The following is a 25809-nucleotide window of genomic DNA, read 5'->3' as shown; positions in this document are numbered from 1 at the left end:
ACAACTGCACCTCACCAAGTCCACCAAGGGCAACAAAGGCTGTGTTCTCCAGCACAGGTAGGGAAAAACACAAGTCCAGAATAAAAATGTTAACTGGTCCTACATGCAGAGGGCAGAGGTCTTGGTACAGCTTATTGTCTTTGGCCCGGTACTGTGCCTCAGTACTGTAAACTCCACTCTAAACTAGCATAAAAATATCATCCCATATTAACACCCAGATATTTCTGCTTATAAATGGAAGCAGGAGTTAGTCTGTGCGTTCAGAAGAGAAATTTTCCAACACTACTTTCTCTTAGCTTCTGAAATATGTGGTTTTGTTGGTTTTTTAAACTAGTGAGTTACTCTAAAAAGAAGAAGTGGTGGCTAAACAATTAGCATTTTTCATCACCACAAGGTTTTAATTTATTCCTGAAATCTTGTTCAAATGCTGGAACAGGCATGATTGAATACATACAAAAAGCTGTGAGAAAATCTGGGAGGATTTTGCTGGAAATTACTTGCCTAAGAGCCATACACTTAAACAACCTGAACATCAGAGTGTTCTACTACTTAGCAGATTTACTTCATAGCATCTCACTTAGTAGATCAACATTAGTCCCAAATGACGACCTGCACGACACCTCAACTCCTTGTTTAAAAAGAGCCTGCAGAACAGAACTCAATCAGGAGACTGTAGGCATGCCATTAATGCATACGCTAAAAACTGGACTACATTCCCATTCTAAAAATCCATTAAGACAATTATGAGGCAGAAATCATTCTTCCATCTCCCTTCATTTCCACTGGTGATTTTCACTTAGTTGACTCATTTCTTTGCACCAACAGCATAACAAAATCTACTTTTTGTTTTGGAAAGTATGGTTGGACACAGCTTTGTAAAAATCTAGCACTGACTGCAGAACAATATGCAGCAGGTGCTCCATATACTGGACAATGCTGGCTAGATGGAAAGAAATTAGTAGTGTTTAATGGCAGACCTCTTTGGAAACTGGGTGAAATCCATACAACCATATTCCAAAGTCAGGTTTTCATTTTCTGCCATTCTCTAAGGATAGCTGAAGATCAACTGTGAAAGGCTAATAAAGTGCTTTCAAGTTTGACAGCATTTCTACAGCTTCTCCTGCTTCTGTCAGCCGCCAGAAACTGATGTTAACATCACAGAGTGTCCCTGCTGGCTATACCATTCTGCACAGCATCCCAAACAATCATTTTCCCAAGAAGCAGCTTCTAAGAACTACGGAGGAAGTAAAGCATTATTCAAGAGAAAAAGTGAATTTCCCCCCCCCCCCCCCGCCTCCCACCCTTCACCAGAACAAAAATAAAACAAAAATCTTGAGGTTTGGAAAAAGGTTACAGAAGTAATATTCTCTCTCTGATCCACCGCTCCTCAAGAACAGCCCAAAGATTACAAAACAGCTTTAACAACAGTAACGCCTCCCTCTTGCAACAGTCAGGACACAGAAAGAGGAGGCAGAGAAACCTTTCCTTTCAGCAGAGAGAACTAACTCCTCAGCTGTACAGCAGGTAGTAAGTACCTGGAGGGCACAGACCAATCCTCCAAAGAGGTTGTCCAGCCAGGGCCCTGCCAGAAGCCACAGGCACGTCTGGCACCAGCCAACACCATGAACAGCTGTGATTTAGCACCAGAACAACATTTGATCCATCTTACTCCTTACTAGAAGGTGCAGAATTAAGAGTTCATTATTGGGTATTTCTTCTACATATAAAACTAAGTTAAGCAGAACCTGGCAAGCCATTTAAAATGGCATCAAAGCCACTAAATAACCACCAGATACTGAATGTAAAAAGATGCAAGGAACAAAAGGGATTCATCTCACATTGCGAAGTCCAAGTGTTCTTAAGAGGTCAGTAGGTTTCTACAATAGGAACCAGCATCGAGCATCCTTGTTTTACTCAGCACTTAGCACCCAGCCTTTAAACGCAATTTCTACAGCCTTTTAAACCTCAGAACTGCTGTTAAAAACGTGTTCCTGTACACCCTGTATGACACAACGCCTTCTCCTTCCAAGAATAGAGGGATGCAGGAAAGACAAAGAGGAAAATTACTTCGGAAATGAGATTCTGAACTATTCAAAGAAACTTTATAACGCTGTTGAGGGACACAAAGCATCATCCCGAAGGGTGATACAGAAATGTAGCCCTTCGGACATTTAACCGTGACTCGCTAACGGGAAAATATTAAATCCCCATTTTCGCAGTCGGTGTGACCTTATGGCACATAAAAGCGGAGCCCGGTAACTTTTTCCCTTTGGCCCCAACTCAATAGCTTGTTCTTTCCCCACGATTAAAATTCAGGTCATCGACCCTGAAACACTCCGGGAAGACAAGGGAAAACCCAAACCCTAAACAAAGCCCCGGACCCCGGCGCGGCGATGACTCTGCAGGAGCCGCGACGCGGAGCCGGGCGCGCTTTGGGAGCGGCGGCCCCCCGGACCCTCCCGCCGGCCCAGGTACTGCTAAATGGCCGCCGGCGAGCACAGCGCGGGGCCGCCGCCCCTCCAGGCGGCACCCGGGGGCGCGGGCAGGGCCGGACGGGCGCCCCGGCCGCGGTGGCTCCGCGACGGGCCCGGCCCGGCCGCCCGTGCCGCGGCGCGGGCGGAGGAGCCGGCAGTGGCCGGGGTTGGGCCGCTCACCGGCGTGCTGGTCCCGCGGCCACAGGTAGTAGGTGGCGGGGATGACGATGAGCCCCACGAAGCTGGTGAGGAAGTAGAAGAACGTGTTGCCGCTGTCGTCGTACTGGAACTGCTGCCCCGCCATGGCCGCGCCGGCCGCCCGTCCCCGCTGCCGCCGGCGGCCCCCCGGTGTCGCCGCCCCGGGATCCCGCGAGATCCCAGGCTCGCTCGCTCGCTTGTCCGCCCGCCCGCCCCTTCCCAGGCCGCGCAAGCAGACGTGTCACTACTCAGCCACCATAGCCCGTGTGGCGTCACGAGCGTGACCGCCCACAGGCCCCGCCCGGCCGCCGATTGGCTCGGCCCGAAGCACCGCCCCTCAGGAATCACTAAATCCCGGGACCTCGGATCCGAGGAATCACAGCCTGGGCCAGGCGCGGGGGAGCGAGGCTGTGGGTACGTGTTCTAACTTCTTTGCTGAAGCAGCGTTGTCTCAGAGCACGTGCCACAGAGCCACAGATTCCTTAAGATTGGAAGAGGTGTCTGGATCTCGCCCAACCCCCTGCCAAGGTGTAGGTGACAGCACCTAGAGCAGGTGATGCAGGAACCTGCCCAAGTGGATTTGGAATGTCTTCAGAGAGAGAGAATCCACGACCTCCCCAGGCTGCCTGTTCCAGTGCTCTGCTTTCCTCCATGTAAAGAAATTCTTCCTCATGTTGAGGTGGAACTTCCTGTGTTTTAGTTTATGGCCATCCTCACTCTATCACAATCCTCGAAAGAGGTGGCACCACCTAAAAGTCTGGCACCACCCCCTTGACAAATGCCTTTGAGAAATTTATATGCATTGATGAGGTCCACTCTCAGCCTTCTCTAGACTAAACAGGCCCAGCTCCCTCAGTCTCTCCTCATAAGAGAGATGCTCCAGGCCCCTCACCATCTCTGCTGGACTGTCTACAGTAGCTCTTTGTCTCTCGGGTACTGATAAGCCTGAAACTGGACACAGCACTCCAGATGTGGCCTCACTGGGGATGAGTAGAGAGCCAGGATCACCTCCCTTGACCTGCTGGCCACACTCTTCCCAGTGCAGTCCAGGGTACCATTGGGCCTCCTGGCCACAAGGGTGCTGCCAGCTCATGGTCAGCTTGTCACCCACTAAGAGTCCCAGGTCCTTCTCTGCAGAGCTGATCTCTAGCACATCAGTCGCCAGCCTGTACTGGCACTTGAGGTTATTCCTCCACAGGTGCAGTATCCTACACTTGTCCTTGTTGAACCTCATTAGTTTTCTCTCCACCTAATTCTCCAGCCTATCGAGGTCCTTCTGAATCCATTCAGCAGGACAGGATTGCATCCATATGGTTCTGGAATATTTCCAGTGAGGGAGACTCCACAGCCTCTCTGGGCAACCTGTTCCAGTGCTCAGTAACCCACACATAAAGTCCTGACTCATGTTTGTGTGGAACTTCCTGTGCATCAGTTTCTGCCTGTTGCCTCTTGTTCTGTTCTCACTGAGAAGAGCCTGGGAACAGGAAAGTATTTCAGACATAATAGAGTTCCCAGAATTTGGAGGGTGGACCCTCAGCAGACATGTGAGAGCAAACACTTAAAATGCATCTCATTCTGAATTAGTAACAGGAATGGTCATGCTTTACGAGGGGTTATGACCCTAAAGGTGTGAAATCAAAAGGCAGGTACTGTGATGATCCTATTCACACCATTAATGGCAAGTTACCTCTTTGAGTTAGGTAAGATTGCTGATCATGCCCATTCATGGGAATATGCCCATCTCTGCAGATTCACGGTCCAGTGTACAACCACTTGTAACTGTGATCCTATAAAAATCTCACATCTTCAATGCTTGTAAATTCAGGCTATGGGAAACCGTGACACAGAAGTGGTGATGGCATCACATGCAAGGGAAGCATTGGGCATATCTTAGAAAGAAGTTCTGCCCCAACAGTGACAAAGACTGATGTGGGAAGTGGAGAGAAAGGTAACACAATGCCACAACCAGTGAGTAGCACCAAATGTCCTGGTGCCATGATATGGTAGTCCACGAATGGACAAAATCTCTATAGTTTTTCTTGGAAAGGATTTTGTGTTAATTTTTTTTTTTTTTAAATAAAATACTTTATTTTTTTCATTGATACTCTCTGTAATTGCTTCCAGTTAGATCCTTGTAGGGTTCATAGGCAAAGGTTAAGGTATTTCCTTCTATGTATTTTGCTATATACCCTGAGTATTGTACACTCCCTGCAGTGATGGCAACTCTTGCAGCAGATGTTTTGGAAGAGCCCTGAATGCATTAAAACTCATCTCCCTCTGGGTTTCTAGTCCTTAATGTTTTACAGTGAGGCAGTGAAAAGCTGCTGTGCGCAGTAAAGAAGACATGACAGGTAAAAACCTACACATGTAATCAGACCAGTTTTGTACGCAGAGGAAATGCTCTTCCTCCAGCTGTGTTCATTAGCTGAGTTTGCTTCTTCAGGCAGATAAAGGCACAGAGCTTTCACAGACAATTATGTTCCCGCAGGTTTTGTGAAAGCAGCCTGTTAGATGAGGAAGGCTTGTGAGGGCACCAGCTTGAAGGACCAGCAGTGGGTGAGCCAAGATCTTGCTAGACACTGTAAAATCCACACAGGAAACAGCCTGAGTAAGTGCCCTGTAGAAAATCTCTGCTCAATGCATTCAGCAGATCACAGGAGCCAGATCAGGAGGAAAGCAGGCACATTGCAGATCATCAGATAGTTTCTTAATGCCACTGTTTCGTAACCCAGTCACGGATTGTCTATCTGTTGTTGGCAACATCACTCCTTGGCCCCATGGGTGTGTGAGGGGATTGGTTGCCCATGGCATTAACTGACTTAGGAGGGAATCCTAAGGGTCTGCTTTCAGCCTTATCTTGTCTCTGCTTTCTCCCTGCCAGCCTGTTCCAGCTATTAGCCAGGAGCCACTGGAAAGAAGGGCTGGAGAAAAATAATTCCTACCATCAGCTCCAGTATGCAGGTTTCCCCAGCCAGAAGGGGGGATGCCCCATAAATGACCAGTAGTGAGCAGAGACGACTCTAGCTTAAACCCCAAGGGTTTGAATGCCATTCCTTACATACTCAATTTCCCTATAAGAAGTGATGTGATCCCTTGCTTCCCAGGAAAAAGGAAGAAGCAATGTTGCTTTTTCCATTCATGGCCTGTCTGGAAGGTCACCCAGGTAAAAACAACCCCATTTCCTTGGCTTTGAGATGCAATGTGTTGCACTGGAGGTGAAGATAACATTATGGGGTATCTTGATTACATATCTGTTTGTAACGTAGAGGAATGTGATCTTCCCAAAATGCTCTCAAAATACTTTAAGGACCTGTTATGTCAGGTCACAGAAGTGCCCTTTTTTGCAACACAGCTCTGTCATGCTATTAGCAGTTGTCGTGAGCCCTTCCCCGTGAGCAGGGTCTGCACAGGTGGGTTCTGCAGCGTCTCACGGCACACTTCTGCCATCCACCTGGCTTCCCTTCAGTACCCCACACTCGGTTCAAATTACTCAGTGTCACACACACGGTCATTTGCACAGTGGTTTCACGGTTACCGGCACCTCTCCTGCACATCTCCTGCTGGTGTTTCTGATCTCATAGGGGATTGTCAGCTGCTGACTGCCTCTACCACACCTTCAGGCTTTTATCAGGCTTAGTTACAAAAATGCAGCTGACTGAGTTTGATCCTACCTTAATCCCTAAACATACAAGCCAAGGACCCAAATTACTGGCAGAAGAAAGAGCGCTTTGACAAGGTCCCAAAATCTCTGTGGAAGAAAAGGAGTGACAAACCTGATATGGTGCCAAAGATGGCAATCAGACTGGTTTAGTGGGTAGGAATGGTGAAACTTAGAATGATTCAGCTGTAACAGATATGTACTTTTCAAACAGAACAGAAGATTTTATGACTGTAAAATGGAAATTAAAACCTAGCAGATATGCTGTACACTGTGGGAATTTGTGTCCCACGTGTCATGACCTTCCTAATCTTCTGTGAGGTGATGGACTGCTTTCCCACAGCTGACAGTCTGGAGAGTGGGATCTCCAGAGGTCATGACTGGCCGGCAGATGGTGCTGTGGAAATTATGCACAGCAGGCACCATAACAGGGTTCGGCTCTAGCCTTGGCAGAATCAAAGTCGAAAACAGACTCTTCTATTAAGTCCTTTTTATTAACAGTGCTCCAGCTCAAACTAGGCATCTCTGAAGATGGACCCCAAACAAAGAAATCCCTTGGCAATTATTCCTTTGCAGCCTAAGTTCACCCCTCATGTGACAGCTAGGACCAATGGTAATATTAGAGTCTGGGGTCTTCTTTTTATTGATTTTCTTGCTGGTTTTTTACTAAGCAGTTCGAAGTGGTCATCTTCTTAGACAATACACAGTGGTTCTCTATCCTGTTTCACATCCTCTTAGGTTATCTTCTGGTTCTGTAGTTAGCTACTTGGCATGCTGTTATATGGATGTCACAGCTCATATACCACAACCTACAGGCTTTGCATACTCTAGCTATTAATGTTTAAGCTGCTAGTGCTAAGTTGAAACTAACATTTTCTACAACAGTCCTCCCTTTGTTTTTATTAACATTCCTGTTACATGGGAGCAGAATACCCTAAGGTATTGAGTACAGCAAATGTTACAACATTGAATTCAAACAAACAGTTATTTCAAAGATCATTATAAAAATGAATAACCTACAAAGAATTCATTTTGCCCAAGTCCCTGATCTGGTACCCAGGAGGTGAGCCAATATTTCTTGGTGAACTATTGGTGAAGAAGTGACCATACTTCTTGGAATCTTGCTGAAATATTGTCCTATTATATTTTATGCATTAATTTTATTTGTTCCCACAACTTTGGACATTGGCTGAGGTCTTTCCACTCTGGTCAATGTACATGCAACAACTGGTATTAATAATTGTGCATGCGTCCCTGTGTGAAGCTAACGAAATTAATCTGCTATCACTAGCCAGTGTTTATATCCACACGCTGCAGGCATATTCATATAATCTATTTGCAATCTTTGGAATGGGAAAGTGCTCATGGTCAATTTCACAATTCAGTTTTATAAGTAAGGATTTATGACAGGTGGGACAGGTATAAATAATTCTTTTAGCAGCTGCATAGACACCCAGATCTGCCCATACTTGCTGTACTTGATTAGCCACTGCTTCCATTCTTCCATGAACTTCATCATGGAACCATTCAGTTATCAGTTATTTCTTCAGTAAGACAGGTTTTCCCCCTATTGTTCATATTCCATCTTCAGTCTTGCACTGCTTCCAGCTTTTCCCACTGTTCCTTTTCTTCACTCATTGCACCTGATTGATTATAATCCTTTTGGATGGTCAACATCAGGCCATGAGCTCTTATCTGAAGTAACTGCCATAATGTTCACCACAGGTTGACGAGCTGTGGCCTTTGCTGCTGCATCAGTTAAAACATTCCCTTGGCTGATTACAGTAGCATCCCCTGTACAGAATGGACAGCAAACCACAGCAATTTCTTTGGGAAGTTGAATTGCGTCCAACAAGTCCCAAATTTCTGTTCCATTAGCCACACCTTTTCCTGAGGAGGTGGGACACCCCCATTCTTTCCACAACATGCCTATTGCATGGCATACACCAAGAGCACACTTTGAATCTGTTTAAATACTTACTTTCTGCTTCCCAGGCATTGCTGCTCAGGCTAAGGCTATTAACTCTGCCCCTTAAGCACCGGCTGTTGCTGGAAGGGCTCTGGCATCTGCAACCTGCCACTGTTCCACAATTGTGTAGCCAGGTTTTGCTGCCTGTGTAAACAGTAGGATGATCCATCTGTGAATAAAACAAGACCTGGGTTTTGTCTGTCTGGGATCTGCTTGTGCCTCACTAATAGTCATGATTACCATGTCACATCAGCAGAGCTCTTCCCCTTCTCCTGGTATTGGTAATAGTGTTGCCAGGTAGAGTCACACATCTACATTTAACAGAGTTAGCTCATATTTATGTGCACATTGGCGAGACACGGCTTGTGTCTTTTAGTGCTTGTGAAGTAATTCAACTTCATGTGGCACATAGATTGTAATTGGGTGCCCTAATACTAAAGACTGAGTTTTTCCCCTGTTGTAGCTGCCACTGACATGGATCTAATATATGTTGGAGTTCCAGGTGCCATCAGATCCAGTTGGACAGAATAATATGCCACAGGTCTTTGATGAGGTCCTAATTTCTGCATTAACACTCCACTAGCCACTCTTTTTCTTGTATGTATATACACATCAAAACGCTTTGTGTAGTCTGGAAGTCCTAAAGGTGGAGCCAAAACCAAGGCCCCTTTTATAGCTCTGAAGGCTTTTCCCATTCTGGCCCCCATGTAATGGGTTCTATTGCTTCATGTTTTGTTGTTGCTGTCAGAGATTATGTTAGTTCCCCTAATCCTGGTATCCACAGTTGGCAAAACCCAGCTGAACCTAAGAACCCTCATAGCTGGTTGCGGTTTTTTTTAACTGGACAAGAAATTTCAATTATAACCTTTACTCTTTCTGTATCTATTACTTGCTGTCCTTCCTTTAAAACAAATCCGAGATATTCTACTCCCATTTGTCACAGCTGGAGCATGGATGGAGAGGTGCCCTTGGTTGCTAAGGCAGTGTATAAATGTTTAGTATCTTTCAAACCGTCATTAAAAATTCTACTAGCTATTAGTAAATAAGTCATCTACATATTGCACTAAAACGGATCCACCAGGTAACTCGATATCCTTTAAATCTTCTTTTAATATCTGAGAAAATATGGCAGGAGACCCATTAAACCCATATGAAAGACAAGATCACATCAACTGAAGTGTCTTCCAAGTGAATGCAAACAAGGGCTGGCTTTCTTCATCTGTGGAAATACTGAAGAACACTGCAGTCAAATCAGTCACAGTAAAACATGTAGCCCAGTGCATGATTTGCAAGAGTGCAGGAGAGGAATCTGGCACTGAGGGGTGTGAGACATGCCGGTTAGTTGCTCTCAAATCTGGAATAAATTGAAACTCAGGATCCCCATCTTTATTCAATCTGGTTTTTTCTAACTGGTGACATTGGGGTTTTATGTGGGAATTCAGACACTTCCAAGGTTCCTTGCACTCGGTGCTGATCTACTTGGTTTTGATTACTTTTCCCTGCTTCCCGGGAATGGGATGCTGCTCACAGCAGAGGGCGCGCCTCCCTTTGTTTTCAGAAGTATTTCGGCAGTCGCACGTCAGTTCCCCATTGACTGCATTTCCCTGGGCACCACTTCCAGGGGTTTAGGTATCTCCAGGTCAGGCTCCTGAGCTTCAGATGTTACACACACCCCCGTGATTGTCAAATCGATACTCCAAATGACAGATGTAATTGTACATCCAGGGTTTGGAGGAGATCTCTTCCTAATAAAAAAGACAGGGACACTTCTGCTAATACAAATCTTCTCCACATCCCTTTATTTCCTGTTTCTTATAGTAATTTCCACATCCCATAAACTCCAATTTCCACAGTATTCTGAGTCCTTGCCTTTATTCATTGCAGATTACTTCATGATTCCTCTTTTGCATCTCCCATGTCCAGTTCCCCATGATGCCCCCTTGGATGCAGTGAGCATTTTCTTTGCCAGTGACCAAGTTTCCCACATTAATGACACTTTTCCTCCCATTTAATTACAAATCTTCTCATTTCTTTTTCAAATTTGCTATCTGACCTACCTCTGCCCCCTCATCAAGAGGGGAAATCCCTTCTTTCACCCTTTTAGTTGTAAACATTTTGCCAGTTTTGCCACTAAAACACTAGCCTCTTGTTGCTTTTCCTGTTTATTTTCCTTTGCAAGCTCAGGTCTATGTATTTCTCCCCATCCATCAAACATAAACACGTAACACATAAACATCATCCACAAAATTTAGAGTCTTTGTAATGTCCCCCCTTGCCACCCAGCCATATGTTCTTTAGAATATTTCTGTATATCTGAGGTGACTTGATCAACAAATACTCTTGCCACTAGCTCATTGTTAAAGTTCGGTGTGGTCATCCCTCTGTGTTTTGATAAATCCCACCATGGTCATCCCCAATATCACTAAGGTATTCCTCTAGCCACTGCCTACATTCCTGTACTTTGGTCCAGTTCACTCCAGATTCTCCACAAGCTTTAACAGCTTCCACTAAATTACACCTCAGTTCATGGCATCCCCTTCTCTGTGCTGGGTATATCCACCATACCGTACGCCAAATTTGAGTGCCTTGCTCTGATCAAGCCATGCACACCATTCCTACCATGCCTCTGAGCTGGAACTTGAACCCACTTGAAGCCAGAATACCCAGAATTTAGTAGTGGAATTTTAGCATTCATCAGTCAGTGCCTTCTGTCCCCAAAGTTCTCAGCTGATGCCAGCAGCTGGACATTTGGAGACTAGAGCATCCAACATCTAGTGGTGGATGCCTAGAGTCCCATCTGGGTCTCCAAATTGCTATGGAAATTACACAGAGCAGCCACCACAGCAGGGTTCAGCTCTAGGCTTTCACTGAATCAATGAACTGAAAAGAGATTCTTCTACATAGTCCTTTTTATTAATAGCACTACAGCTTGAACTAGGTGCCCCCAAAGAGGAACCCCAAACAGAGAGATCCCTGGGCAATTATTTCCTTACAATCTAAACTCCCCACCCCTCATGCAACATTTCCATAATTTTGGGGTCTGGGATCTGCTGGTTTTGCATCAGCTTGATTTTCTTGCTGTTTCAGTACTAAATGGTCATCTTATGCAGTAAACAGTGCTTCTATATCCTATTTCACATCCTCTTATGGATGTTTTGGCCAATTCTGTAGTTAGATATTTGGCATGTTGTAATATGGTTGTTATAATTCATGTGCCACAGTCTATAGGCTTTGTGCACTCTAACTATTAATGTTTAAGCTGCTAGTGGTAAATTTCTACTAACTTCTTCTACAGTAATGGCAATCCAACACAATGCTGAGACAGTCTCCAGCTCATGCTGCTGCCAAACAAGTCTGATAAGAAGGTGATGAATTTCCAATGATTTGCTAGTTTTGTAGGTATACTAGTTCCCAATAAAATGCAATGTGGCATTACATAAGTCTAGCATATCTGGGCCATCAAAGCAACAAAAGAAGGCAGCTCTTAGTGTGTTTAGGTGAGAAAGACTAAAGATAACAGGTTTACATGGCACTTTTCATTGAAATGGGCACTGCTAATAAAACAGCTCTTTGTGAGGGCTTCAGAAGAACTTGTCACCATGGAAAAGCTACAGACACCAGAAGGGCAGCAGGATCTGCACTGTGTGCAACTGGGATACACCTCAGGCTTCCCAGCTGTGTTGGGTGGTCTCTCAGATCCCTGCTTTGGTTCTGCTCCTGGTCTACCCTGCAAGCAGTGTCCCACAGGAGTCTTTGTGTTTGGCCCAGCTATTTTAGAAATGTTCTTTGTCTGTGTCTGTCCTGTGACACAAGATGGTCCATTCTTCCAATTACTTCCAGTCAAAAGTTTAGCATGACCAACCTAAAGAACCGTGAACCAAAAATAGACTTTCATGAAGGGACACACTATGGGAGGGAAGCTGCCCACAGCTAGTTCCATGAAGGCAAGTGAGTGCCTGCACCCACTTCCTTGCAAACACCACTGCCCTTCTCACTGGCACTTTTTATTGCTGCTATTTTATTTATTTCTGACAGAGGAGCCAGATTAAAATTGATGGCCCAATGACACTCCCTGGGACTCCAGTGGACCTGCCTTCTTTAGATTTGCCTGTTCTTTTCGATGAGAATAAAACTAGTGTTGTTCAGAGTCATAGATGAGTTTTAACATAACCATACAAGGAAGAAAGATCCCAAAATGTTTTAACCTCTACTTGGACTGCCCACAGGAGTGCAGCTCCCTCTTGGCATTGCCCCATTCTTGCATACCCCAGTGTCCAATTTTTGCTTCCCAACAGGGGTGAGAAAATATTTGTATCATATGTTCCTTGGCAGGCTTCCTAACATTTTCATGCAATTTCCACAAATGCCCCCATAGATCCACTCCTGGCTAGGCACAGGGATTGTGCCAGACCAATAGGAATGGGATGGGGGAAGTGAAGGAGAAGAACTGAAGGGCAGTGGCATGGAATTCTGTAGGATGGGTGCCATGGTTTAACCCCAGCTGGCTGCTGAAGGACAAGGTTGGTTTGCAGAAGGGAAAGACATGCAGCTGGCTTTATGTATCACCCAGTGAGCTTCCATATATAAACTGGGGGAAAGCTGGCAGGGGGCACTGCCCATGGTCTGGCTGGGCATTGGTCAGAAGGTGGTGAGCAATTGCTATATAATACTGTGTGTCATCACTACTATGGTTGCTCTGTGCATATTAACCCCATTACAGTAAAAATTACCCAGGACAAGCTCATCAGTGATGGAACAAGGGCTGGTTTCAGCTGGCAACTCTGTCCCATGCAGCTGCTCACTCACTCTCCCCTGGTGGGATGGGGAGGAGAATCAAGAGAGTAGAAGGGAGAAAACCCACATGATAAAGACAGTTTAACAGCTAAAGCAAAAGCCACACATGCAAGCAAAACAAAACAAGGAATTCACTCACAGTTTCCCATGGGCAGGCAGGTACTCAGCCATCCCCAGGAGAGCAGGGTTGCATCACACTTAACAGTGACTTGGGAAGACAAACAACATCACTCCAAATATCCCCTCCTTTCTCCTTCTTCCCCAGTTTTATATGCTGAGCATGACGCCATAGGGCATGGGAGATCCCTTTGGTCAGTTGAGGTCAATTGTCTGGGCTGTGTCCTCTCCCAACTCCTTTTGCAGGCCCCTCTCTGGCGGGGTGGGGTGAGAAGCAGAAAAGGCCTTGACTCTGTGCAAGCGCTGCCCAGCAGAAGCTACAACATCCCTGAATTATCAACTCTGTTTAACAAACACAAATCTGAATCATAGCCTCCTCATACCAGCTACTGTGAAGAAAATTACCTGTATTCCAGGCAAAACCATGACAATGGGAAAATGGAGCTTTCCTGGGCAGTGTGCTGAATACTGCAGAACTTCATGCAGTGGGTCATTTCAGATGACAGTGAATTGTGGGGTATTCCTGCTGAGAGGTGACAAATTCAGGAAAAAGGTCCTAGAGCAGATTACTGGCAGCTTGTATCTCAGTAGTGTAGAGGTTAGTGGCAACTCAAAACCCCACAGTGCTCCTGAATAAAGAAAGTGCAGTGCAAGGAGAGCCAGAAAAGTGGGAAGATTAGAGCTTAAGTACCTTATACGTTCATCTGTAACGTTTGGGCTGTGATTTCCTGCAGTTTTACCCTTAGCAGAAATCCAGTGGTTGAGTAACATCAGGAATCAATTTGGTTGGCATTTTGGCCTACTTTGTTCTTTCCTGCTGCGTGCTAGGGAATAACTGGGACGATGCAATACTGAAGCTAAGCAGTGCTTTAGAAGCTGAGGGTTTCCACTGACCTAGGGCCAATGTTTTTTCTTTTTTCTTTTTTCTTTTTTCTTTTTTCTTTTCTTTTCTTTTCTTTTCTCTTTTCTTTTCTTTTCTTTTCTTTTCTTTTCTTTTCTTTTCTTTTCTTTTCTTTTCTTTTCTTTTCTTTTCTTTTCTTTTCTTTTCTTTTCTTTTTTCTTTTTTCTTTTCTTTTCTTTTCTTTTCTTCTTTTTTCTTTTCTCCTTCCTTCCTTCCTTCCTTCCTTCCTTCCTTCCTTCCTTCCTTCCTTCCTTCCTTCCTTCCTTCCTTCCTTCCTTCCTTCCTTCCTTCCTTCCTTCCTTCCTTCCTTCCTTCCTTCCTTCCTTCCTTCCTTCCTTCCCTCCCCTCTCTCTCTCTCTCTCTCTCTCTCTCTCTCTCTCTCTCTGTTCCCCTTTTCTCTGCCCTTCACCCAGCTGCACACAGGGAGCAGCAGCCATGAGCAGCCTTGAGGAGGTGCAGGCTTTGCCCCAGGATTTCACAGGGCACTAATGCCGGGAATATTAGCAATGAAAGCTGGAGCGTGGCTGCTGCTTCTCTGGAAGTTGGTAAGTGTTACGGCTAAATCCAGCAACTGGGACTCAGGGGTATTATGAGGATAGGCACAACAAAGATGCAGTAAGTGGATTATCTGAAAAGTCCGCACCCCCTTTCTCCTCTCTGAGTTTCCCGTTTTTGTTTAAATTAACTAATTTATGCCATATTGTTAAACATGACCTAAAAATTATGCAATAGCACTGCCTTTAGAAACATAAAATAATTTGTAAATTATGCTCACGACTTGTCACTCAAAGCTCTCCAAACTGTATCTGTTTTGATAGTTGACCTCGCAGACTGGGGAAGACAGAAGTAAGTCACAAAGATTCCTGTGGGTTAAACTATTTTCCAAGCTGATTATGAAGCTTAGAGCTCAAATGGTCTTTGCACAGAAATTCACAAAATACCTTTTCTTTTTCAAGGGTTATCACCACCTAATTCATTTTACCTCTGATTTCGCATTAGACGTATTGCTTACCCCTCTGCTGCTCAGAAATTGCTCAGGAAGTGTGATATTATGGTCCTCTCCACAAGTCTGCTCCAATATACAGCAGCTGTCTGTTCACCATGGCTGGACTTTTTTAACTGATGTTGTTTGAATGTGTAAGAGAGGCTCTCCTTGACATTTTTTTATGATCTCAATCATGCTGCCAGTGATCAGGCAAAATTCACATTGACACCACTGCCTGGCTGCTACCTATGCAAGCTTTGTCCGAGAAATAGTTGTAAAACCATGAATGCAATGAATCATAAATTAGAACCATAGAATATCGTGAGCTGGAGGGGACCCACATGGATCATAGACTCCAGCTTGTGGCCCTGCACAGGACAGCCCCAAGAATCCCACTATGTGCCTGAGAGCATTGTCCAAACACTTTTTGAACTCTGACAAGTTTGATGTTGTGACCACTCCCCTGGAAAGCCTTTTCCACTGCCAAACCATCCTGTGGGTGAAGAACATTTTTCTAATACCCAGCCTAAACCTCCCCTGGCACAACTTGAGGCCATTGCCTCAGGTCCTGTCACTGGTCACCAATATTATGCACAGAGGCTTGGGCTGACTTCCAGAGAGTTTTTATCAGTTTTCATTAATGATTTATAATTAATTACAGTTCTCTGACTTACTTTGTTCATTGCTTATTTTTAAGGGGCAACAGTGTCTGGGTTTAGATGAACATGCCAGAAGGCAAAGGACAAAAATTGTTTTTCATTAAGATTAAAAAGCACTTAGTACCTAACAGGCATCGTGGCAAAAATAAAAGGGACTTTGAAAATTGTACCTACTGGCTGAACTTATCTACACTTAACCATTGGTGGCTGGAGCAGACACCTGTTGACCCATACCCTTGGTATAGAACTAGAGGAGTGATGGGAAAGGGCAACTGAAAGGATCAAGGAGATCATCTGAAGATCATCTTACACGGAGCAAGGAGGTAGGTTGGGATTCTGCAGAGGAGGTGGCTGACAAAGGATATGTTGGAGGTTTACAAAGCTTCGGCAACAGCAGCCAAGTGGAAGAGCGACTCACAAATACTGCATCAGCAAACATCAACATGGGGGAAACTGGAGGAAACTAGTAGGAGATTGGTTTAAAACAGACATTCTTTAGGCCACTGGCAGTGAACTTCTGTTGCTGGCAGCTACCTAAGGCTGGAGGAGTCAAATGGCATCAGCAAGTTGATTAAGGAATTAGATGGACGATAGATCTATGGGTGGATACTAAAAGGGCTAGGCTAGGACATACCCCTGAACATCCCTAGCACAGCAGCACTAGATAGATACAGCAGAGAAAGGGGGCAATGGACTGAGACAGGTGGCAAGGCTCGTGTGCTCTCTCCTATCAGCCTCTCCCCAGTGAAAGCACCAATGTGTGCTCACATTTGTACGTACGCACTGACTTCAGCCCACTTCTCGTTGAGAGGTTTCTTTGCTTCAGAAAACCACTTTTTTTTCTATGAGCAGGCTTCTTGGCTGCATTGTAATCAACAGCTGCCTGAAGACACTTTGGCTTTTCTGCTTTTGTATCAGAAATGTCCAGCCCAAATCCCTCTTCCTCAGCCAAGGCAATTTCCACTTGGTCCCAACCACTCTAGATGACATCTTTCACAGGAATTGGCTGTGGGATCAGTCTGGCTACACAGTTCTGTGACACTCACTTCAATGCTGCCCATGGCAAAAGATGGGAAGTCTGCCATAAATGAAGAAGGAGGGGAAGCCTCTTTTGTAACTGTGGAGCCAGGGAGTGCTCTGAAATTGTCCTGGTACATCACAGCAGCCCAGCCTGTGGCTGTTCCAGTATGGGGCAGCTGCAGCAGTGAGATTTCCTGGTGAGGAGCTGGGACAGCTCAGGACAGAACAGACCATCAGCAGCCTGCAGCTGCTCTGGGCATGCTGAGTGCCTGGCTGAATGGCATACCCAGGGCGTGAGGAGAAGGGTGGCCTTTGGTGCTGGGCTCTGGTCCTCTGCTTGCTGAGCTAAAATAATGGTCATGGGCGTTTCAGGCACAGAGGGCAGGGAGTGCAGGGAGATGTTTGAATCAGAGGGATTTAGCCCATCCCGGCAGTGATGGGGACATGCACATCTTTGCTATGAATGTAGCCAGGCCACCACTCCAGGTGGTCCTGACCTCAGAATGATTCACAGCAGGCCAGTAAGTACACAGTAGCTCCAGCCCAGCCAAACACAACTCTCACAGCTGCAACAGGGAAGGCATGTCCACAGTGGGCAGCCTTGCTGCTCAGTGGGGGGGCATTTTAAAATTTTTTGGGTTTTCCACCATGACGTCTGTCAATCTGTATGAAGTAAAGATCTGTAAAAATACCATTACGTGTTTTCGTATTTATTTTTCCTTCACTGATTTCCTTTTTTTTTTCCTCTGTAGCTATCAGTCTGACAGACCCAGAGCTGTTTTGTATTCTCCATCTTATATGTCAGGCACCAGGTAATAAAGATCCGTAAACCAAATGCAGAGGCTGTGTAATCATAATGAAAGGCATAATGTGATTCTGTAGAGCTTTTATTCTCGTTCCTCATGAAAGCACTGCACTTCGTGGCAAAAATCTGCCACCTCAACCTTTTCAAACATGGGCTTCTATAGGGAGTTATTACTTTGGTGAGGTGAGAATGTAAGATTGATTTGTACAATCTCATCATACCATGATGACATTGATTCCATTACCAGTATTTATTTTCTAAGCTTTTCCATTTACAGGTCATTTACCTTTTTAAACTACCATAGCAAATGGAAGGGCTGTGTTCAGTGCCACATCCACAGTTGTACTTGGGTTCCCCCTGCCTCCGGTGTGACACACACCCCTTGCCCAAACTGCACCCAGAGTTTTGCATTATTCTTTCAGATGTGAAATGCTCTGCATTTTGCTACAATTTTCTGATGCAGTAAGGAAAAGGGATAATGTACTAACAAATGTTTTTGTGGGCTCCTAAGACCCACTTTAAATTGATTGAGCAGATTTTTAAAGATCAATAGAAGGATAGAAGGACCTTTAGTGCTCTTCTCCAATTCTGACAAAGGATTAACAGAGACCAACACTAGGCTGAGACTTTGTGTGTTGTTATGTTGATTTTTTTTTTCACAGCTGAGCCTTATATCTCGAAACACCAATGTTTCTAATGCAAATGCTATAGCCCTTTGCTGTAGCAACTTAGAGGAGCAATGCCATGATTTTAATAAAGCTGTCAGATTAAGTGACTGCATGGTTACACCATGATATTAATACATGTTCTTAACTGTCAATTAGTTAACTGGCTAATAAAAAGAGCCTAGCTTATAGGATTTCACTAATGAATATAATGCTTTGTTTCTGGGCAAAACATATGCTTTGGATATATAATTAGAAAAAAGCCCCCCTCTCTCTCCCCCATCGAGAGAGCATGTGCAGCTGAATAAAGGAGCTCATTATACCTGCGAGGGGTCAAAGTCTGTGGATCTGTAGCTTATGGTATTATGACAGATTACAAAATCACTCTATTATGTTAGTCAATCTGTTTCCAAGCACAAACTAGCAGGGAGCAGGGCACTAGAACCTCCCGAGCAGGGCACCCTTTGGTTGTTCCCGGCAGTCTTATGATGGGTCAGCTGGCAGTGACACCACCTCTGACAGCTCACATGTCAGACCTTCCCTGCCTGACTTCTGCCTTTGTTACCTCAGAGCCTCTTCACAGACAACCAATCCATGCTTCAGGTTGCAAAGAGCTCCCAGTAAGAGCTGAAACAAATTTGAAATCCATGTGTAGCCATCACTTGTGCTAATGAAAGGGAAAAGCAGAGCACTTACGCTCCAGCTGACCTCTCTCAGGCTCTCACCTTAAAAAAAAGGTAAATAGAAAGTTTTAAAGTAGAGAGGGGAGCAGCTAAACAGCAACAGCTGGGAGTGAAAGCATTTGGTTCAGTTTTGGTGTGTGCATAATTTTAAAAGAAAAAAGTAATTCATATGTAGGATAAAGAGATTTCAGACATGATAGAGATCCTAAGAAATATTTGACTTTCCTAATCTTTCAGGAAAATTATTCTGCTGGAAAGTCTTATTCAGTCAACTCAGCATAAAACTCCTTGGTACCACGGGGAAAGAAAATCCTCTTGTATTTGAGAAATGCAGCAGTAGTCAGCACTGTGGGCACATACATTACTGACAGACCACAACTTTCTGAGATTCTACTGAAGAGAGGTGGTTCCACCACTGCCTTGGGCTGGTTATTTTGCCCTCTCACCAGTCTGGCAGCTCTGCCAAGGCCAGGAGGGCCCCAGGGCTGCCAGTGTGGCACAGAAAGACTGGGGAGTAAAGCAGAACCAGCAGGCTGGCTGTCCTCAAGGACTGGAACTAAAAAAGCCACATTTGTACCCCATGATCAATTGATTGTGGTGCCCAGGAAGATGTAAAGTCTGGCTGTCCTCAAGGACTGGAACTAAAAAAGCCACATTTGTACCCCATGATCAACTGATTGTGGTGCCCAGGAAGATGTAAAGTCTGGCTGTCCTCAAGGACTGGAACTAAAAAAGCCACATTTGTACCCCATGATCAATTGACTGTGGTGCCCAGGAAGATGTAAAATCTGGCTGTAGCTTTCCCTGCCACTGGGGCTTGTACAGGCTCCATCCTGTGGGATTTTGCCATGGCTAACCATCTTTGAGGGATAATTTCTAGGTGATTTCTTTCCTCTCCTCCACAGCCCTTATCACGAAACTTGTAGAAACTCCTGTCGCTTTGTATGTTCTCCCTCAAGTCCAGTTTGATTTAAGATTTGCCAAGAGATTACAAATATAGGAGGTCATAATCTGCATTCAAACCCCATAAGACACAAGCTTGCTTTCCCCAGGAAGCCAAGCTCAGAATGTGCCTGCCATTGAGAGCTTTTTTTCTTGAAATACCATGTAGAAAACACAATTTTAACCATCCCTTGTTTACAGTGGCCACTTGAGTGTCACTCAGCAGCAACAGCAGCAGCTTCTCGCATGGTTAACAAGGGGTCGAGCTTACGGCTGTGCCGCTAGCCGGGCACTGTGGCTGCTGTGCCGTAGCGCGAGGTGCTGCGACCTTCCAAAAGCATCTCCTAAGTGCAGCCGCTCAGCAGGACCAGCACACACTCACACACGTGTGCACACACACACACACACATGGATAGCTCCAGTAATGTGAGTCGGCGGCAAAGAGACGGGAAGGGTCCTCATATGCGGTTCCATGGATGCAGGCTTATTGCAGCCACACCATGAAAGAGTCCAGGGACAAAGACGGAGAACAAACCAGAGTTCAGCATTTTATACGGGAAGAGGCGAGCATCAGAGACCAATGATCTGAGGACACGAGGGCGGTACGAAGGCGGGACTGGGGAATGGAAGCCAATGGGGAAGCTCTGAGGGGGTGGTGAGGGGCAAGAGCCAATGGGGGGAACCTGGAGGGGAGAACTTTCTAGGGCATGGGACATAAAAGGTAACAAGGGGTCAGAGGGGCCACGGGCCAACCAGGGAAGCAGAACTGGGGTATATTACCATAACAGAACAGAGCGTCCTGGGAGACGCCTTTCTTGTCACCCTAATCTGGGGAGGAATCTGTGATACTAGGGACTATCTCGCCAGCAGACTCTCTCTGTTCCTTGCTATATAGGCTCACTGGCCACCACAGGGCTGGTCCCAAAATGAAGAAATATCTGGTGCTTGTCCTGGATTGGGGTTAACAAGCATTTAAGGAGGTGTTTTTCTCTTCTTCAAGCAGACACAGGGCTCCCGTTTCCTGCTCCACGAATTGTCCAGACCTCCAGGGATCACAGCAGGAGCTTCAATACCAAACCCATTAAGTGTTCTTCCTGAAGACACCTGTGCTTGGAGCTAGGTGCCACAAGAAATACAGTGCAGAGAGCCCCAGCATCAGGAGGAGCCACAGCCCCTGGAGGACAAAGAGTGGCCAAGAAGAGGTTTTTGTAGGATTATGTTGGACACCAGCCTGCCTCAGCAAGGAGCTGGGCATGGGATCTGACATCCAGCAGTCCTTTCTCAGTACTTTCCTAGATCTGCTGGGTTCAGAAGTGCCCCTGCAAAAACAGGTAACTGAGAAGCTCAGCATAGACCCACTTTGGGGCAACTGTGTCTGGGTGGTCCTGCTTGAGCAGGGGGTTGAGACCAGAGGTCCCTTCCACCCTCCAGTATTCTGTGATATTTTGAGGAGGACCAGTGTGTATTTGACATATAGAACACTACTGAGATGTGCATTCATTTCATAGCCTGCATGAAGTAAGGGCAGTGGTTCTGGAATCAAACCACCACTGGCGTGATGACAGATGAATCTTCAAAGCCACCCTGGCTGTTCACAAGTGAAGGGCTGCTCATGGCTGAAATGCTGCAAGGAGGCACAAGAGGGAAGAACTGAGGATTTATGTGAAAAGCAAGCAGAGGAAGCTGCTTACAGGAGCCAGTGAGGAGTTTTTCCCATTCCACAGACTCCAGGAGCTGTGCTGGCTGTCCTGTCCTGAGTGGAACACTGCTGAGATACCAAACCCTGAGTGAACCATGCACCTCTCAGAACTCCTGCTTCCCCTCCACATGACTGCCCATTTCAGCAGTGATCTCCTTGGCATTGCAACTCCCTGGGCTCCCCAGTGGTTTCTGACCAATGAGCCCCTGACCTGGCAGCACATGACCACAGAAAGTGACTCTGGTTGTTCTGGGACCTGTAAAAGCATCAGTGTTAACCTCTCCCATCAACTTCTTCTTGCTGCACCCTTCCTTGGGTTGCTTGGTGTTTGCCAAGTGATCAGGCCATTACCTGTTTGCGGTAATAAACTTTATTGCAGTTGCAAAGCACCCTCATAATTTTAACTTTTTCATTTTCAGTACCCCTCCAAATGAGCAGGAAAAGCTCTGAAATATTAAAGTAGGAAACCTGTTCCTTTCTCCTTGAACCATCAGCTCAGTTAAAGGGATAGAAAATTTCCCATGATTGAATTTTGCTGTTATTATAACAAAACCAGAAGGGAACTTCTCCTTTACTGGGGAGTAGCCTTTCCTGGCAAACACCAGGAAACCAAAAATGGTGTATTTGGAACAACATGTGGTTTTCAATAAAAACTCCCAAGTTTTTATAAAAAAACATGTGGTTTCTTTTCTTATCACTTCAAAGATAGACAGTCTGTCAGTCTCTTTCTCTTGGAGGTCGTATCTGTTGTATTTCAGGAGCTAGCTTCTCAAATACGTTCACAGGTTTTCATACACGTTTAGCCCATTTCAGTACAGAACATACAGCGTTACCAGTCATACAAACACCTTGTTAATCCCTGGAGGCTGCATCCAGGCATGGCAGGAGTCAGTTCATGTCCTTGGAGACAGACAGAGTGACATTAGTTTACACCAGGCAATGCTCTGATGTACTGGCTAGCAGCCAAGGAGTTCATGACTTTTATATGTTTCAACAAAAGGCATTGAAAAGAGCTTTTGATATGGTTATTTGGTGAAAGAGATCAAACGTTTCCCCTTTGCATTAATCCGTTTCATGTTTTCAGTATATAAACTAATTTTAAAAAATCTCAGCTTGCAGGTGTTCGAGCACATGGTTTGACAAACAGTTATTTGGGGTATATGTGCTACTGGGGAAACTGCAGAAGAGAAACAGCAAAGGTTTAGGAAAACCCAGCTGGCATAGAAAGCGTGAACAAAAATGATGAGTCCTACCCACGGTGCCAGAGTTGGCAGGCACAGTGGGGACAGGCTCCTGGACTAGAGATGACCCACTACAGCAGCTCTTATGTTCTTCTATGGGCACTGCTCACCCCAAAGCCTGTGCCTGGAAGCTACAGCTGCCTGGGGCCTGTGTTTGAACAACACAAGAAAAGCATGGAAGAAGTCCCACTGTGCTCCTGCATTGTGCCAGGCCAGGCTGCTCCCCCAGCCAGGACCTGCCTGGCCACTCCCGGGCTCCTGCCTGGCTCAGGCAGGGGTGGGTTTTGCCACTGTGTGCAGGGAGCCGGCGGCTTTCCTCCTCCAGGGTGGGGCAGGGACAGAAAGGCTCCTGCTTCCACCTGGGCAGGAGGGTTTGCCCAAGGGTCAGGAGAGGCTGAATTCATTTACACACCACTCACCACTTGTTTTCTGACCTCTGCAGCCCCTTTGTGAGCCCTGGCCCATACTTGTTTGTATGAGCCTTGGCTATTGTACGTGAGCCAGGCTTTCCTGTTCTTCTTAAAAGCTGTCCCCAAAATGAGATTTACTTCTAAGAAATAACAAAGCCCAGGCAGGCACTCATACCTTCTTCATCATTTCTGGGGTTTTGATTTCTTTTTAAATGACCTCTAAAGTATTTTCCCATTAAAGCAAGGTCTATTTTTAAGATACCAATGTCATCTAATTAGTCATTTTGCACAAGAGGCACATCTGACTGGAATTTATGCTCTTTTTATCCCCTTTTAGCAGATACACAATTTTTTTCTACCAGTGAGTAAGATGGGGTCTCTTAGTCTCTCAATCTCTACTTTCTTTTTTTTCTCTTTTACCTCATCTCCCCTCTCAGATGCTGGGAGCGAGAACAGTAGAGTCTGTGCAGCCCCATTTCACAGATTGTCTGACTCATGGCACAGGAGCTAAGAAGTAATGCACTCTGAAATCAAGAAGGTACACTTAAAGGAAAAAGAAAAAAAATATATATAAATATTTCAAATCTCTTTTAGACACTTTCATCTGTTACTCCTATTTCTGTCTATGTTGTCTTACGCTTATTGTCCTCTCAGAATGAGTTTCCAGTGTAAAAATATGAGAGTTTCATAATGTCAGACCATGAAGGTAACTCACAGCTTGATTTCTGCCCCAATCACATAAAGGATAATGCTATTCCTTTACTGAGCTGTCACAGCTGTGTGAGCATAAATTTTCAGGGGAAAATAATGCAGATCTTCAATCAAAATGATCAGAAATAGAAACCAGAACAGGGAAGAAAACATAGGTTTGCCCAGTTTAAGTGCCTTCAAGATCTTATGGTTGATTCAGAAGAGTTAGTTCAAGCGCAGAGCACACAGGTCACATCTGGCATCCTTGTGCTGAGAGGCCATGTATCCAAATCCCTGTGATGTGTCCTTTTTGCTTACAGACTTCTAGACACAGCAGCAGCAAAAACATTGAGAAAGAGAGAAATCAGGCAGAGCACATCTGTGTATGCTTTGCTTTTTCCTTGAGGTTGCCTACCTATACGTAAGACTGCTGACTGCTGTACAGCGAGGTGTGCGCTGCAGGGCAGTCATCCCATCTGGGGATAAACCCCCAAGCCCGAGGGGGAAGCCTGGTCCCTGTCCCAGAGCTGTAGTCCCTCTGCATTCTTGTCAGAAAGCACAGGACATGAGGTTTTACTTCTGACCTCTTATTACAGAGGGTTGCTTTCACTTGAACAGAAGTAAGTGGGCATCTGTATGCGTGAGAGGCAGAAATCTGCTCCTGTTCCCAGTCACTGGGGATCAGCTTGTGCACACAGTCTCCTAAGGAAAGTGAGAGAGAAGCCCTATGAAGAAACTAGGCATGGTGGGCCCCTTCACCTGCTCCATTTTTGGAGTGGTTCCTCACTACCCAGCCATTTTGTGAGACAGCCACATGCTCCCCAACAAGGCTGGCACACACACAGCTGCTGGCTCAAAGCAGCCTTTGCTACACAACTCGTAGAGGATGCAGGTAAATATCGCAGATAAAAACAGGCAAGCTTGCTTTGACCATGCTAGCCAAGAGGCAAGCTAAAAGCCAATGAAATTGTTCCAGGAAAAAGAAAGAAAATAAAAGCTTAATCTTAGTAAAAATATAGTCCCTGAGCACTGGCAGGGTCAGGGTCAGGTTGGGTTACGCGTTGTATAAGTCCCCGTTATACAAGCCAAGGCAGGGCAGAGGCTTTCCCAGGACTATTCAATCCTCCTTTCTCCTGCTCAGTTTCACTGTTTCTCCCTCATTCCTTCCTTCTCACTATCCCTTCTTCTGGTGCTTGCTTGGACATCGAACAGGTCAGTCCAAGTGCTTCCATCGCTGTGAGTTAGAAGATCGCACAAATCACTTCCTCTTTGAATAAAATATGACTGTGGGAGCTTATGAGTGGGCCTAAAGTTGCTCATGTGAGTGGCAGCAATAAAGGCAGCTGCTTCTCTGTGTAGCAGAAAAAATAAGCGTATTATGCAGTAGGAACTCAGCCTGCTGTAACACAGAGTGACCAGAGCCCAGGGGCTAAATGCAAGCATCATTTAGATCTGTGCAGTTTGCACAACAACAGAGAACAGTGCTGAGGGGGCTCCGGATAACTAAGAAAAAACACACAAGTATTCCACAGAAACATGACTGACTATTCCTCCAGTTTAAACCAGCTGCTGAGGCCAGTGTGTTCCCCTTGAAGCATGCATGTTCCTTTCGGGGCACTGCATCATATTCAACTTCAGGTTCTGTTTTTCCAATAGAAAGTGTCCTATCAGTGACAAATTAATATCTTTGCCAACACTCACATGCTTTTTTTTGCATGCCAGCACTCACCCTTCAGGCAGATAGATGTTCTGAAAGCATCTTCAGATTTGGGGCTGTTGTGGTTTTTTTTTTTTAATGGAGCAATGCAAAGTAGGGCTGCTTCCCCTAACAGACTTCCAGAGTGCATTTTCTCCTACAATAACAGCTTCCTTCTGTCCCTCAACTCTCTCCTTACCAGA

At 45.5% G+C, this 25809-nt stretch overlaps 1 protein-coding gene across 1 annotated transcript in view; it reads right to left on the bottom strand.

Moving 5' to 3' along the window:
- The window catches only part of SEC63 (SEC63 homolog, protein translocation regulator), a 60017-nt gene extending 57125 nt beyond the window's left edge, over positions 1-2892 (bottom strand). Inside the window, exon 1 of the mRNA XM_069011029.1 lies at positions 2655-2892. Coding sequence (XP_068867130.1) covers positions 2655-2778 — 124 coding nt within the window. The 5' untranslated portion in view covers positions 2779-2892. The remainder of the gene's footprint in view (positions 1-2654) is intronic.
- Between the last annotated feature and the right edge of the window lie 22917 nt (positions 2893-25809).

This window comes from Aphelocoma coerulescens, chromosome 3 (assembly GCF_041296385.1).
Source record: "Aphelocoma coerulescens isolate FSJ_1873_10779 chromosome 3, UR_Acoe_1.0, whole genome shotgun sequence".
In the NCBI taxonomy this organism is placed as follows: Eukaryota; Metazoa; Chordata; class Aves; order Passeriformes; family Corvidae; genus Aphelocoma; species Aphelocoma coerulescens.
This window is presented reverse-complemented; position numbering and strand designations above follow the sequence as displayed.